The 14,743-nt window shown below is 38.6% G+C and overlaps 1 protein-coding gene across 1 annotated transcript in view; it reads right to left on the bottom strand.

Annotated features, from left to right (window-relative positions):
- The window catches only part of LOC121854328 (nephrin-like), a 123,500-nt gene extending 109,159 nt beyond the window's left edge, over nt 1–14,341 (bottom strand). Inside the window, exon 1 of the mRNA XM_042348923.1 lies at nt 13,591–14,341. Within this exon, the coding sequence (XP_042204857.1) occupies nt 13,591–13,663 (73 nt within the window). The 5' untranslated portion in view covers nt 13,664–14,341. The remainder of the gene's footprint in view (nt 1–13,590) is intronic.
- Nucleotides 14,342–14,743: the final 402 nt, after the last annotated feature.

The following is a 14,743-nucleotide window of genomic DNA, read 5'->3' as shown; positions in this document are numbered from 1 at the left end:
TCTTTTTTCCTTTTTTTTTATCTGCAATATATTTACCTGAAAGTTAACAATTACTATTAATTATACGTAGGTGAATATTTTAATGATATATTACTGCCATTAGCATTTATGTATTCAATGACAATCTCTCCAGTCATAACAATTTGTCCAAAACATACCCCGTGAATGACAAACTATTAATTTATTCTGGAAATACTTTTGTTGACATTTCTATAATCTATATGCAGGTTATGTCGCTGTACAAAGATACGCTGGAATGAACACTAATATTTATACATACTGTATATAAACGAATACACAAAAACATTACTCTGCACACACACACACACACACACACACACACACACCTCACACACACACACACACACACACACAAACACATTCCTCCCCTCCCTGCTACATGCAGACAAATACGTAAATATCTTAACTCTCACTCACTCTCACACACAGACAAACACACACACACACACTCACGTACACATAAACACACAAACAAACACATAAATCGCTTAACCCTCTCCCTCTCCATCCCTCTCAGACACACACACACACACACACAATATCTGTCCAAATTACAATTAGAACGTCATATCCTTGTGTGTGTGTGTGTGTGTGTGTGTGTGTGTGTGTGTGTGTGTGTGTGTGTGTGTGTGTGTGGGTGTGTGTGTGTGTGTGTGTGTGTGTGTGTGTGTGTGTACAGGGTATGTATGTATGTGTGTGCATGTGTGTTGGGGGGTTGTGTGTGTGTGGGGTGTGTGTGTGTGTGTGTGTGGGTGTGTGTGTGTGTGTGTGTGTGTGTGTGTGTGAGTGTGTGTGTGTGTGTGTGTGTGTGTGTGTGTGTGTGTGTGTATGTACAGAGTGTGTGTGTGTGTGTGTGTGTGTGTGTGTACAGGGTATGTGAGTGTGTATGTGTGTGTGTATGTACAGGGTGTGTGAGTGTGAGTGTGTGTGTGTGTGTGTGTGTATGTACAGGGTCTGTATGTGTGTGCGCGCTCCAAGCTTCTACTGGACGCGCCGACAAGCCTTGCATTTGTCTTCGGTAATCCGGTGTTTGTTGACGCCAGCATACAATAATCCTCCCCTGGCTAATCCTCTTAGTTATATTACCTTTGTCCTTTCCAACGGCTTATAACGCAATCGTAATCTGCGTCCACCTAGACAGCATTAAAAGCCGAGAGAGGGAAGGTTGTTTGAGTGCTCGAAAAGCTATAGAAATCTGGGCGGTGCCATTGTGTGTACAGCGTAAAGCGATTGTCAGGGAATTCCAACTCACGGTAATGGCTTGAGCTGAAAACATAGTCGAAATTTTTTTTTTTTTTTCTCATTGTGGAATTGAACATTACTACCACTACTACTACTACTTATGACATCTGTGGATTTCTGGGAGGACTTGCTGTGTCATGAGTCTTCGCCACTTAACAAACATGACGTGACAAAATCTCCATCTTTATCATGCACAACACACACACACACACACACACACACGAGAGGGGATAACTCACTCCTCGTCGTCATCGTTATAAGCGGCTGTGGTGCAAGGAGTAAACACCTTGTTATTTATTATGCATAAAAATATCTGTACTCTATTTTCTATATCGGGGAACCTTGCCGTGCAGTGCCTTGACACGAGTGAAATTATGCGTTGAAATTACACCCAGCAAGAGAGGACTTGGAAAAAGAAAACTTTAAAGTCGAGGGTCTTCAGCGGTTCGGGTATGCGGGGTGGATGAAAATAGGATGACGAAAAAGAGAGGTAAAAGAGAGGAGAGGGGGAAAGGGAGACAGAGAACGAGGTGGAAGGACAGAGTGAAGGACTGCATGGGGGAGAGGGAGTGCAGGGGAGGAGAGTGGCGCTGGGCAGGAAAGGGGGATACTTGGTGTTGACTGTGTGCAAGCAACTGTTCTCACACCTTCTGTCTCTCTCTCTCTCTCTCTCTCTCTCTCTCTCTCTCTCTCTCTCTCTCTCTTTCTCTCTCTTTTTTTTGTCTGTCTGTCTGTGTTTGTCTGTCTGTCTGTCTAATTCTCTCTCTCTCTCTCTCCCTTTCCGTTCTGTCTTTGTTTTTCTGGCTGTTTGTAAGTCTCTTTCTCTCTCTTTCCATTCTGTCTTTCAGTATGTCTTCCTCTGTCCCTTTCAGTTCTGTCTGTCTGTATATATCTCTCTCTCTCCTTTTTGCCCGTCTGTCTGTCTGTCTGTCTGTGTGGAGAATCAATATACCGAATCTTAGATAGGATTCCTGGACTGACATTCTATTTTTTTTTTGCGCGCGCAAGAAAGACATCATGCATGACCTTCGGAAAAAACATGAAATTATCGAGTCAGTCATAATATATTTACATAACTTATATTACATCGTTTTCCACCCTGACTGCCACACGTCCTCCTCAATGTATTGTTGCTCTAACATTCTGAAACCTCACTCTCTTTAAATTACCAAATAACTATAATTTGACAGGAAATAAAATGAAGACCACATCAACGTACTTAATTAGTGTTGATAGATATGGTTTAATGTGGTTTAATGTTTGCTTACTAAAGAGCTATATTGAGTTATTATATATCAGGTAATAATGACACCTTGTCCACGTGGTAATAATGTATAAATTATTATCAAACTTCACTGTGCATACTTTTTAGTTGTTCAGTCTACTCGAAGCTATTACATGTACTAAATTGTATTAAGTGTATTGATGATTTGTTATTATCGTCGATCCAAGGGAATAGAACAAAGAGTGACTTTAGTATGTATGTTTGTAACTACGTGTGTACTGTATGTATGTCCGCAATAAACATCATGTATACAATGAAACTAAAGCACATGAAAAACTAAAATTATTCAAACTTTTTATACATACATTCCGTGTATAAAAAATAAATCTAAAAACAATTTACTTTAAATTGAAAAGTTTATTGGTCAATTTTTTGTCTTACTGAAGTGGAACTCTAGAATAAGCTACTATTCTTTACACTCGATTCATTACATCAAACTTAAAAAAAAAATGCTATACCATCAAAACAAAAACTGAAAGGTCGAGTTGGCAGTTCCCTTGAGACTACTTTACTTTCTCGTACAATTTGTGGAATAAAACTGCTTCACTATATATCTCACCTTACGAGGAAACTCAACTCAGTTACCTGTGATAAACGGGAGGTTTCCCAGAGGAAGAATTAAACCTTTGGTGGCAGTAATGACATTCTGAGTGGTCGCCTCTCCTCCTCCAGTCCGCCACTCACCACACCTAATTTTATCCTAACTTTCTCCAGCTGCTCATCATGGTGACGAGAGAGAGAGAGAGAGAGAGAAAAAACCAAGAAAAGGAGACGAGGAAAAAGAGATGAATGAAAAACATACAATAAAGCAAAGTGAGGAGACAAGGAAACAGATAAAGATGCAGATAGAAAGATAGAAGCAGACAGACAAACTTGAAAGGGATAGAAAGATAAAGAAAGTGAGACAAAGACCAACACAAAGTCACTGAAGATGGGATATATACTCGGGTTTGGGGGGAGAGAGAGAGAGAGAGAGAGAGAGAGAGAGAATAAAAGTGAGATAAAGAAAAACAAACCAGAATCAATTAGCCCAGAGCCATGATGGGATGATCTCTTGGACGGGAGATAAGCCGAGAGAGACTCATGTGTGGATGACAGCCAGACAGACAGAGACAGAGAGAAATAGACCGCATGAGACAGAGACGGAGGGAAATAGACCGCATGAGACAGAGACGGAGGGAAATAGACCTGTGAGGCAGAGAGAAGTAGATTAGATTCATGTAATCAGAAGTCATGTTGATATCTTAAATGAGAGACAACCAAATAGACAGACAGACAGAATGAGATGGAGAGGAAGATAGTGTAACAGAAAGAGACAGATAGACAGACAGCGAAACAAGCAGACCAAACGAGATGGTGAGGAATATAGTGTGACAGAGAGACAGATAGATAGACAGGCAAGCGGATTGAAGAAGAGAAACAGAAGAAGACAGTGTGAGAGAGACAGACAGGCAAACAGACAGACAGGGGAAGACACGAGACTCTACTAGGGAAGTAAACACAAGAGACCTTACAGTGTTGTTCGCTGGATCACGGCAAAATGAACTTCCGCCCTGAGATAATTAACAACGAAGACGTTAATGGCCGCTGCGTTAAAGGTGACGAGTCCAACCTGACGTCTGTACTCAGGGATGGGTGTGTGGATGGGTGAGAGAACGTACTCAGAGATGGGTGTGTGGGTGAGTGAGAGGCAATACTCAGGGATGGTTGTATGGGTGAATGAAAAAACGTACTCTAGGATGGGTGAGTGGGTGAGTGAGAGGCAATACTCAGGGATGGATGTATGGGTGAATAAAAACACGTACTCTAGGATGGGTGCGTGGGTGAGTGAGAATACACCCAACACCCTTCATTATTGTTATCCATTAAGGGAGTAATGACGCGAAAAACAAGACCTACATTAGTACTCAACATAGATACTAATGCTACATATTCAGTACTCAGTCGTGAGATATAGTGACTTAAGTACTCAGTGAGGTAATGTGAGTATATTCATATTGGCTTCAGAATTCAGTTGTAAGTGAAATAAAAGTTTTTATTTATTTTTTTTTTATTTGTGAAACAGATTATATAGTGAAATGAAGTAGGCACACAGATGCCCACTCAAACACGTGACATAGTACCATGCATTACCGAGAGAATTAATCACTGTAAATATAAAGAAAGGGGATTACGGATAAGTTCAGATATTAATCACGAGAGAGAGAGAGAGAGAGAGAGAGAGAGAGAGAGAGAGAGAGAGAGAGAGAGAGAGAGGTGGGGAACTGATGGGCAAGAGTTTGGAAGCTACAGATATTACATTTGACTCAAATCATTCCTTGTAAGCAAATGGTTTTTCAGTGGTTCGCTTGTTAAATTGTCCTCCCCCTTCTGATTGGATGATTCAAGAACACATTCATGATTGGGTATTCGTCGTCATATATTTTTGGTTGTCGACTTAATTAGAGTTGATGGATTCCTTGTTATGTTACCAGTTAAGCATAATGTAAGTTCGTTCTGTAATCTTCGGTTAAGGGAGAAAATAATAATAAGATATTCTGCTAATTTACCGTAATGACGTAAGTTAAAGGGAGAATTTCAGATGTGCTGTTAAGTACATAATTAGATAAAATAATTAATTATAGAACTAATGTGTCGTAACCTGCGTGAATCACATGCGTTCATACATTACCAGTTACATGGAAAGAGTAACCAATGTGTTTTTTTTAAAGATTCTAATTATGTCATAGCTTAAGCACGACACTTGAAGATGGTTTACTTAGATCTTCAGATAGGGAATAATATTATACCTACGATCTTTTGAGAATCTAGATTGAGAACGGTAATGTATTGGCATATAAAAACTGGCATACTGTACGTTGGCCTGTGAAAGAGGGGGGATGAAATTAATATCATATTCTACCAGGGAGAGTAAGGGAGAGATGAAAGGAACGAAGGTAGAAGAGGAGGAGGAAGGAGAGATAGGGAAGAGAATAAATAAATAGGAGAGAGACATAGAGATGAAAGATATAGACAGGAAGAGAGAATGGCAGAGGAGAAGTAGAGAGAGAGAGAGAGAGAGGACCAGATAAAGGCGAGAGAAGAAACAAACAGGGGAGAGATACAAAGGAGAGACAGGAAAATGAAAGCTAGACAGGTGAGAGACAGGGAAGGGGGAGAGAGATAAATGAGGACGAAACATAATCAGTGAAAAGAAATATCAAAACTAAGAGATAATGAGAGAGAGATATTGAGAGAGAGATAATGAGAGAGAGTAAAATAAGTGAGAAACGAGACAGATATGGTATGAAACGGGCAATAGGGATAGAGGAGAGACAGAGGAAGAGATAGGTAATATGACCGATAGAGAGATAGGCAAGAAATGTAGTGAGATAGAGAGACTAGGCACGATGAGACACATGCTATAAGGAGAATTATAACGGAGAGAAGATAAAGGACAAAGATGAGGAGGAAAAGAGAGATAATGAATGAGATCTCCACATAGAGACAACACCCAGGAGAGAGATAAACATAAGACATAGAAGAGGGGAAACAAAGTAGAAGGAGTTACGAGAGAAATAAATGAACAAGAGATAACATGGGAAAGAAAAGAAGAGACAGTAAGAAGAGAAGGAGAGCTAGAAGAGAGAGAGAGAAGAGACAGAGACAGAGAGAGAGGAGGCGATAAGAAACTCATCGCATCTCGACAAAGAAATGGTTTTCTTATCTGAGTCTTGGAAATGGTGAGGAGAAAACCATTATAAGAGGCGAAGAACAATATGAAACCCAACCTTCTATATATTAAATGACCAGTATAATATTACTAATAATAACTATAATGATGATAATAATAATAATAATGTGCATAAATAAATAAATCAATAAACATACATAAACTAACAAAGGCTGTAAATTTATTATGAATGAAAAATTAATGATGGAATTGAAGGAAGGCTTTCAATGAGCATTCTGAAGTCAGAGTTAAGGCGACGTTAATGCAGCTTCAGCAGACTGGAATAAACCTGACGAGGAAGATTTTCAATAATCTTTCATGCATTTTTTTTTAATTCTAACCATATTTCTCCTTCCATTATATGTGAATTATTGAATATATCAGTGAGGCTTCAGAATCATAATGAATCTCTTAATGAAGCCTTCAAATGAATTCTCTCGCTTTAAGGCATATGTTAACTGAAGCCAAGAAGTACCGAATCCATTTATTATACAGTTGTTGCTCTGTGTCACATGTGAGTAAAATGAGGCGAATTATGTGGTTTGAAGTTAATATACTAATCAGTGGTTATTCATTCTTGAAACTGTGCCTAGTTGGTGGATGTGAGAATGGATCACTGTTGAGAACGTATGTCTGTCTGTTGAGAAAGTATCTATCTGTTGAGAACGCATCTATACATTTCATAAAACTATGACACAAATATACTAGCCAAAAATGGTGTCTGACTTACACTGAGACTGTACCACTATTAAATAACCATCTCCTCTTTTACTCAATGATCATTAATCCCAACAAAATCAAGTCCCTTAAAAAAAATGGTTGCTCTCTCTATTCCTTCAGTCTTAATTATATAGTTTAACTTATGTAATTTGAGTATGGCAATAAATTAAAGAGTAATCATTAGGGAAAGAAAGAGTAACGATGTTTCTCGTTCCCAAGTGAGATAATTAGTCTGTGTCTCTGCAGTTTTATCCATTATATTAAATATTAACATAGGGTCAGTTTTACCTTGTTAGAGAGTTACGTTGGTTCTAATTAATGCCGACGATATTTTAGTGGAGGTAATTACGCCCTAATCATCATAGGTCGGCAGGTATTGTCTGTATTTCGGGCTCTGGGTATTTTTATGGGATGATTATGCAGGTTAATTTATCTCCACAGGTGATTTTGTATCGAGTTGCCGAGGTTTAACTCACCTTTATCTGCCTAAGCCAATTTAACTTGACTTAACCTAACACAATCTAACCTAACCTAACATAACACAATCTAACATGACCTAACTTAGTTTAACTTAGCCTAACCTAACCTAACTGACTATGCCTGACTTAACCTAACTAAACCTAACCCATCCTAATTTAACCTAACCTGACGTAACATGAAATAAACTAACCTAACCTAATCAAAATGAACTTAATAAATTCCATTCTGCTTTTCCCTCCCTGAACGATTTTGGTATAACCCTTATTTAATTAACTTCCGTCCTATTGTTTACGGGTACAATGATACTCCGTCCACCTTTCCAAAAATTACCAATTCTTTGTCTGAGTTCTGATAATTAATACGTGGAGAAACATTATGAATCGTGTATATACTGAGTGAATATTATATATATTTTATTTATATGAATTAATTATCATAGATAGGTGAGCAAACTTGAGGATTTTTTTTTTAAGTTGTGAAAAATATTATGGTCATTATAGCCACACCGTATCATGCTATATCATCCTGCAGCCACACCCTAAGATACCATTTTCACTTACATTCGGCCACATCAACCTACAACCACACCTTAACACATCATCATCACCCACACTTGACCACATCACCCTACAACCACATCCAAACACTACCATCATTACCTACACACGGCCACATCACCCTTACCTACACACGGCCACATCACCCTAAAGCCACACCCTAACGCCATCATCACTCACACTTGACCACATCACCCTACAGCCACACCCTAACACTTGACCACATCACCCTACAGCCACACCCTAACACCATCAACTTGCCTCACAGTCTCTTTGAATTGGTAACACATTTTCCCCTTTCAATACCAGACAATTTTCAAGTTTTCCTCGTTTCTGTCAAAGCTGGTTGTGATCCCCGTGCAGTGTTCCCATCCTATGTATACGTGAAGATTGTAAGCTGACTAAAAGTTGGAGAAAAGAAAGACGGTTTATAGAAAGTGAGGAAGTTCATTTCTCTTTTACGTTCATACAATTGCTTCCACTTGGTATTTTATAGTGCATTCATCCGCTGCTTTTACCGCTTGACAACTTTAGGACGAAGTTTCTGGGATTTCATTCCTCTTTTAGTCCAGTCTTTAATCAACAGGACATTTATATATAGATACACACGTGTACACACACACACACACATACACACTTATTCACTAATTCATATATTTTTTTTATTAATATCATTTATAGACTCTTGTTAATAGAAACTGTAAATAAGGATGGTGTAAAAGAGTGACGCATCATAGCTGCTTCACTCTATCATGTTGACTGAACATTGACGTTGTATGAACATTTGTCCTTTGTGGGGCAGAATGACAGTGACAGTGGACAGTACAAGTATTTACTGATCACTGATTTTCATTATCCTTTAAGCAGTAAAAGATTGAAACTAAATGAGATCAACAGGAAGGTCACAAGTCTTAACGGTAGTATTAGTAGTGGGTCAATCATCTGTGTTTAATAGATTAGATTGATTATTCCAGATGCTGAAGGGTGCAACGGGGGGCGGCACAGCCAACTGTTGTAACTCTGGCAAGCATCCAGTGTGTGTGTGTGGGTCACGTAGATGATCGATGAGATATTATAAAAACAGGAATGAGTGACGGCAGCGTTGAAACAATTGTTGATGCCCACCAGGTTTTGTTTAAGCCATATGTATGCCTGGTGGGTTCCTCAGTAACTCATTATTTTCCAAAAGCAGAATCTTGTTTGTGTTTGCTCAGAGCTACTTCTCAATTTGGGAACACGTGGCAGGTAATGTACTGTAGCAAGTCAAGGAACCTTTAACGGTAATTTATTGTTATCAAAGTGTTAAACGAAGTAAAGGAATCACTCAGGATCATTAACGTCCAAGATACCACGAGTGACTGTGTATTTGGTGAAGGCTATGGCAAGCATGTTTTAGTATTACAAAGGAGTGATTCACGTGGACTTCTTGCAGCTATCAGGGGGAAACGTCCGGGTCTATTGTCCAACACAATGCTACTGCTTCAGGATAATGGCCGCCCTCACACTGCCACAACACCCCGGGCCAACTGCAATATCAGAGCAAGGAGGTTCTCCCTCACTCGCCCTATAGGTCAGACTTGGCTCCAGGCAATTTTCAGTTGTTTGGACCATTCATGGAATACCTACGTGGGTAGCGACCCCAATATGACAAACAGGAGGATAACCATATCCTGAAATAGGCATGGCGAGAGAGACACCGTTCGTCACTGGAAATGTTTAGCCGCTCATGTTTGGAAGACAAGTGTTGTGTTATACAGGGAGGTACTGTGGGGAGGCAGGATGAGTTGACTTTAAACTGTATGAACAAGACGATGGAAAAGTATTTCAATAACCCTTGTGAATTACTGTACACGAAAGCGTTTGGGAGCGTCGTGTTTTCTTGTTTCTTATGTGATTATCAACACGCACGCACGCACACACACACGCACACACACACACACACACACACACACACACACACACAAGTCCGCGTGTTATATGGACTAAAAATGAAGTATATATATATATATATATATATATATATATATATATATATATATATATATATATATATATATATATATATATATATATATATGTGAAAAAATTAATAAATTTACAGAATTAAAAAAAAATATATTTTTCTTCATGGAAATTTATCCCTATCATAGATAATTAAAATAATATTAGTAAAGTGTCCATCATTTCAATTAATTTCATACTAAAGCACGGAATTATATCGATGGCGCCAGTTTTATGCATATTTAACATGCAACACACACTCACATTGCAAATTAGTTGACATAAACGTAAATTTATCTAGTTAATAGATGTAATCAGACCTTCATAGTATTTGATATTACAACATGATACATATAAAGGATGATGCTTTAAACAATTATTATTTTTTGTGTTATGCGTTTGAACTGCTAAGGTTATTTGATCAAAAATATATTCATCCAATTAATAACCTATTACACTGATGGTTTTCAGTAAAAAGTAAATTACTTTTATTCTAATTTTGATGTTTTATAAATAAAGCAATAGCATTTTGTTTAAACTGCACGCAAATTAACAGTTTTCTAGACTACATAAAGGTTGCAGCAACAGGGTGGATGACCCTTGTCTGTTCTCGAACTGATCTTTGGTATGATCGACGCGACCTAACCATTCAGCAGGTGGAGGCGGTCGAGGGCGGTGTTGTCTTGAGTACCGAGTATAAAGTGAGTTACATCCACCTTCCCTTGTGGAGAGTCACGTATATGGGATCTATTTTAACTTTCTACTTCACATAAAATCGATTTAAAATAACAAATCCAAGTGATCATGATACCGACGTGGTGACAAGTGCAGGTATACAATAAGCCACTTATAGTAGTCATTGAACTGTGTGTGCGCGCGTGCAGTGACTATCTTTTTGTGCCTAAAATGAACGGTTAGGTTAGGTTAGTAAGCAAGTTCTGAGTTACAGACAGAGGAAGACCTGGGATAGAATCGTCCTCTTCAGGTGCGTGGGTCAGTACCAGCATGTTCTCTAGGTGGCGCTGACCTCAGTCATAAAGTATTGGGGACAAATACAGAGAGAGAGAGGGGGGGTTAGGAGAGAGAAGTGGTGGACGAGAGAGGGAGAAGACTGGATGAGAGAGGAGAAGTGGGTGAGAGAGAGAGAGAGAGAGGAAAAAATTACAATATATAAGATACACACATTTATAGAAAGAGAAAGCGATGGTAAAGAAACAAAGAGCAAGAGAGAGAGAGACAGAAACAGAGGATGGGGAAACTAAATGTAGGGGAGAGTGAGAGAGAAATATATAGAGTGGAAAGAAACAGAAGAAAAAAACACAGGGAGAGAAAGAGAGAGACACAGGGACAGGCGGAGAGAAGTACAGTCGAGGAAACCGCCACATATTGGCCGTTTTGTGGACTGAGTTGAATGGCAAACTGTTTGGAAGTGTGTTACTGGTAGCCTTCATTTGTGCAATTCCATTTCAACTCCGCTTTTCGCACACTGCCATCGTTAGCATTCTCGTAACCATCTGTACTTAGATATTTCCTTGTATATTTATTACCTAGTGAAAGAGAATTGCCAAGAATATGGATCTTTTCGATTCGTTATAATATTTGTCTGTCTATCTGGCTGTCTGGCTGTGGTGTGTGTGTGTGTGTGTGTGTGTGTGTGTGTGTGTGTGTGTGTGTGTGTGTGTGTGTGTGTAAAGCATTTTGAGTATAATCGTGCAAATAAATCGTCAAATACAATATTCATGGAAAAGAATGATAAATTTTTGTTATTTTTATAACTAAGAAAAATGACTATAAGGTAAAATTGACATCAGTTCATTTAATAACTCCTTCATTTTCTCACCATAGAGGTCTACTTAAATTATGTTAGGTTAGGTTAGATTAGGTTAGGTTTACATAAGGTTAAGTTTGTTAGTTAGCTCAATACTGATGCTATCCACTGACTTATATTCCGTTTATATAAATATCAAATTGATCCTGTGTACTTGTCAGTTTTAATTTTCGAAAATATTATTTACAGATATTGAAAGAATCGCCTGTTGCAATAACCTCTGAAACACATGGCAGACACACACACACATTGATCTTTTTGCCCAATAGGGATAACATTTTGTTTTGTTGCTACAACGATGGACTGTATATATATATATATATATATATATATATATATATATATATATATATATATATATATATATATATATATATATATATATATATATATATATATATATATATGGTAACAATTCATCCTTCATTTAAGACGTCGATTACCGTTCTTCGAATGTGGAATTATACGTAAAGTAGGTTAGGTTAGAAGGGGTTAGATCTGATTCGGTTAGGTTAGGTATGGGACTATTCATTTATAGGTAACACGAGTCTCTTCATGATCGTCTATGGCCAGTCAGATATTTATAAAAAACAGAAACACGAAATAATAAAAGTTAGCGCTAATCAGTAAATTTCCCTATGTCAGAATGCACGTTAGTCTGCTTGATAACATTCTAAGTCATCTTCAAATTGATGATACCCCGACATTTTTACTGTTAGCCAGACTGTGAATCAGGTGATTAATGGTAATATCAATGTGTACCGTCCTTAAAACCTTTTAATTTACTCCCTAATGAATATACCTCTATATAATTAGTGATAGTTTGGTGGTGGATTGAGATTGACATTGGATTGCAATTGATGATGAACTGTGACTGACATAGGGAAGAAGCTCTCCCGCCTCCGTAGCATCATATTTATTATTTTCCTTCATCGCGGTCAAAACAAACATCCACTAATGAAGTTACGGAACCAGAGCCATCCTCCGCGGCAAAACAAGGTCTGATTTCAACAACTTAGAGAAGCTTATACCATCCTAGCGGCTCATGGTTGGGCTAACTTCCACCAACTTGGGGAAACTCACACCACTTACATAAAAAAACAAGTGTGAGGTGAAGAGAATTATAATTTTTTTTTTTATCTTCTCTGAACAAGTAGTCATTTGAAGGCGACACATCTTACGGCTATCATAACTCGGCAAGAAAACATTGGAGTGGGACAATCGTGGTACAATACCTCTCTCTGTACTGTACATCGTTTTGTACCAAGATTTCGTGGTATTCCGTGGATAATTGTTGGGTGAATTCAATCAATCAATCGAAGGCGAGTGACAGGGGGAAGAAAGTTCAGTGGAAGGACAAAGGGCGGATGGAAGGGAATTGTAGAAGGGGAGAAAGATTAATTTTACGATCATCTAAATACAGACAGATAGACACATTCTGATTTCAATATCCCTTCTCGCCCTGGACGGGAAGAATAAAATACACTCGGGATTTATTAAATATGAGATTAGAAAACACAGAAACACGAGAGTTGACGCTAGCTAACACCAACAACAACAAAGACGACAACCACAATGACATTACCAATACGTCATGCAGAGGCGAAAGGAGAGCGCTTAACAATTCCAACCAAATTAGAGAACTCGACAAAGGGACAAAAACAAGTTACCTTTCACAAACACAGGTTACCACACGCCCAAAATGCAGCCACTAAGCACTGAACCGCTGACTAGGGGGACTTACCGGGGCTCCCTGGGATCTCGCCAAATCCTGCGTGAAATAGCAAGATCAGCAGAAGTGAAATTGGTGACATCATTGTTGGGATTCCTTGTTGATTTTCCTTAGGGCGTCGATGAAGCCTTTTTTCCTCCTCTCTGATATTGCCTGAGCGAAAGTTTGTGGCTGTTCTTTAATTAACACTTTTTTATATATTTTGTTCTATTTTTCTTCAATGGTTGTATGTTATTATGCATATCTTATTATGTATTGTTATAAACGTATTGTAAAACTTTCGGTGATTAATTATTTTCGAATTAGAGACATTCTTAGTGTTCTGTATGAGAATGTATTGATATTTTCTCTCTCTCTATATATATCAAATCTTATATTTTTGTTCTATTTTCATGTACTGTGAGTTTAATGAAGGATATGTGTCATATAATAATTATCTCTTCATATTCTTAAAGTTAGCCAAAGTAAGTGTCACTTTCTTCACTCGCCTAAACTTTATCTTAAAAAGCGCACAACAAGAATTAACAGAAGGTGAGTGGGTCAATCATTAAGACAAACTCCTCTCACATATTTAACGCCACGATATCGTTCTTCTCACTCTTTGCTAATGCCTGAAAATATCAGAGGGCCAATATCATTACGAATACAACACCACTATATAATTCCCACAACTGAAATGTCAGGCCAGGAGTAGTTCGGCTGGTGGAGAGTACCGGAGCGAGGGAGGACTGGAGAGCTATGAAACTCTAACCCTCTGTCCATGGCGGGCGCCGCGCTACTGACTGAGCCCGAGCTGCCCGACTCCCTCCACCATCAGCACCCGACCCGACCCAGTCACTAGTAAGCAGCCTCAGAAGCCGACGGTACCTTCGCACACTTTAACTGAAATCCTCTGTTACGTTTCTTTTATACTTTGCATGTGATTATAAGGCATCAAACCCGTCTTAGAAGGTATAAAGCCTTTGTTCTACACTTTGCATTTTAGTGTAATGCATCAGCACGTCCTCATAAGATGAAGCACTCTCATACTTTGCCCACGACTGTTTTCAACTAAACCAATGGTGACAGCTCCACAACACGCCTATGCCGATAGCCAAAATTGTTATTTCACCTTCCCATATGATTACAGGGAATCAGGACACTCTCAGACGCTATTCTTTGCATA

This window comes from Homarus americanus, unplaced genomic scaffold (assembly GCF_018991925.1).
Source record: "Homarus americanus isolate GMGI-L3 unplaced genomic scaffold, GMGI_Hamer_2.0 scaffold54443, whole genome shotgun sequence".
In the NCBI taxonomy this organism is placed as follows: Eukaryota; Metazoa; Arthropoda; class Malacostraca; order Decapoda; family Nephropidae; genus Homarus; species Homarus americanus.
The sequence above is the reverse complement of the archived record's forward strand: the minus strand, read 5'-3'. Positions and strand labels throughout refer to the sequence as shown.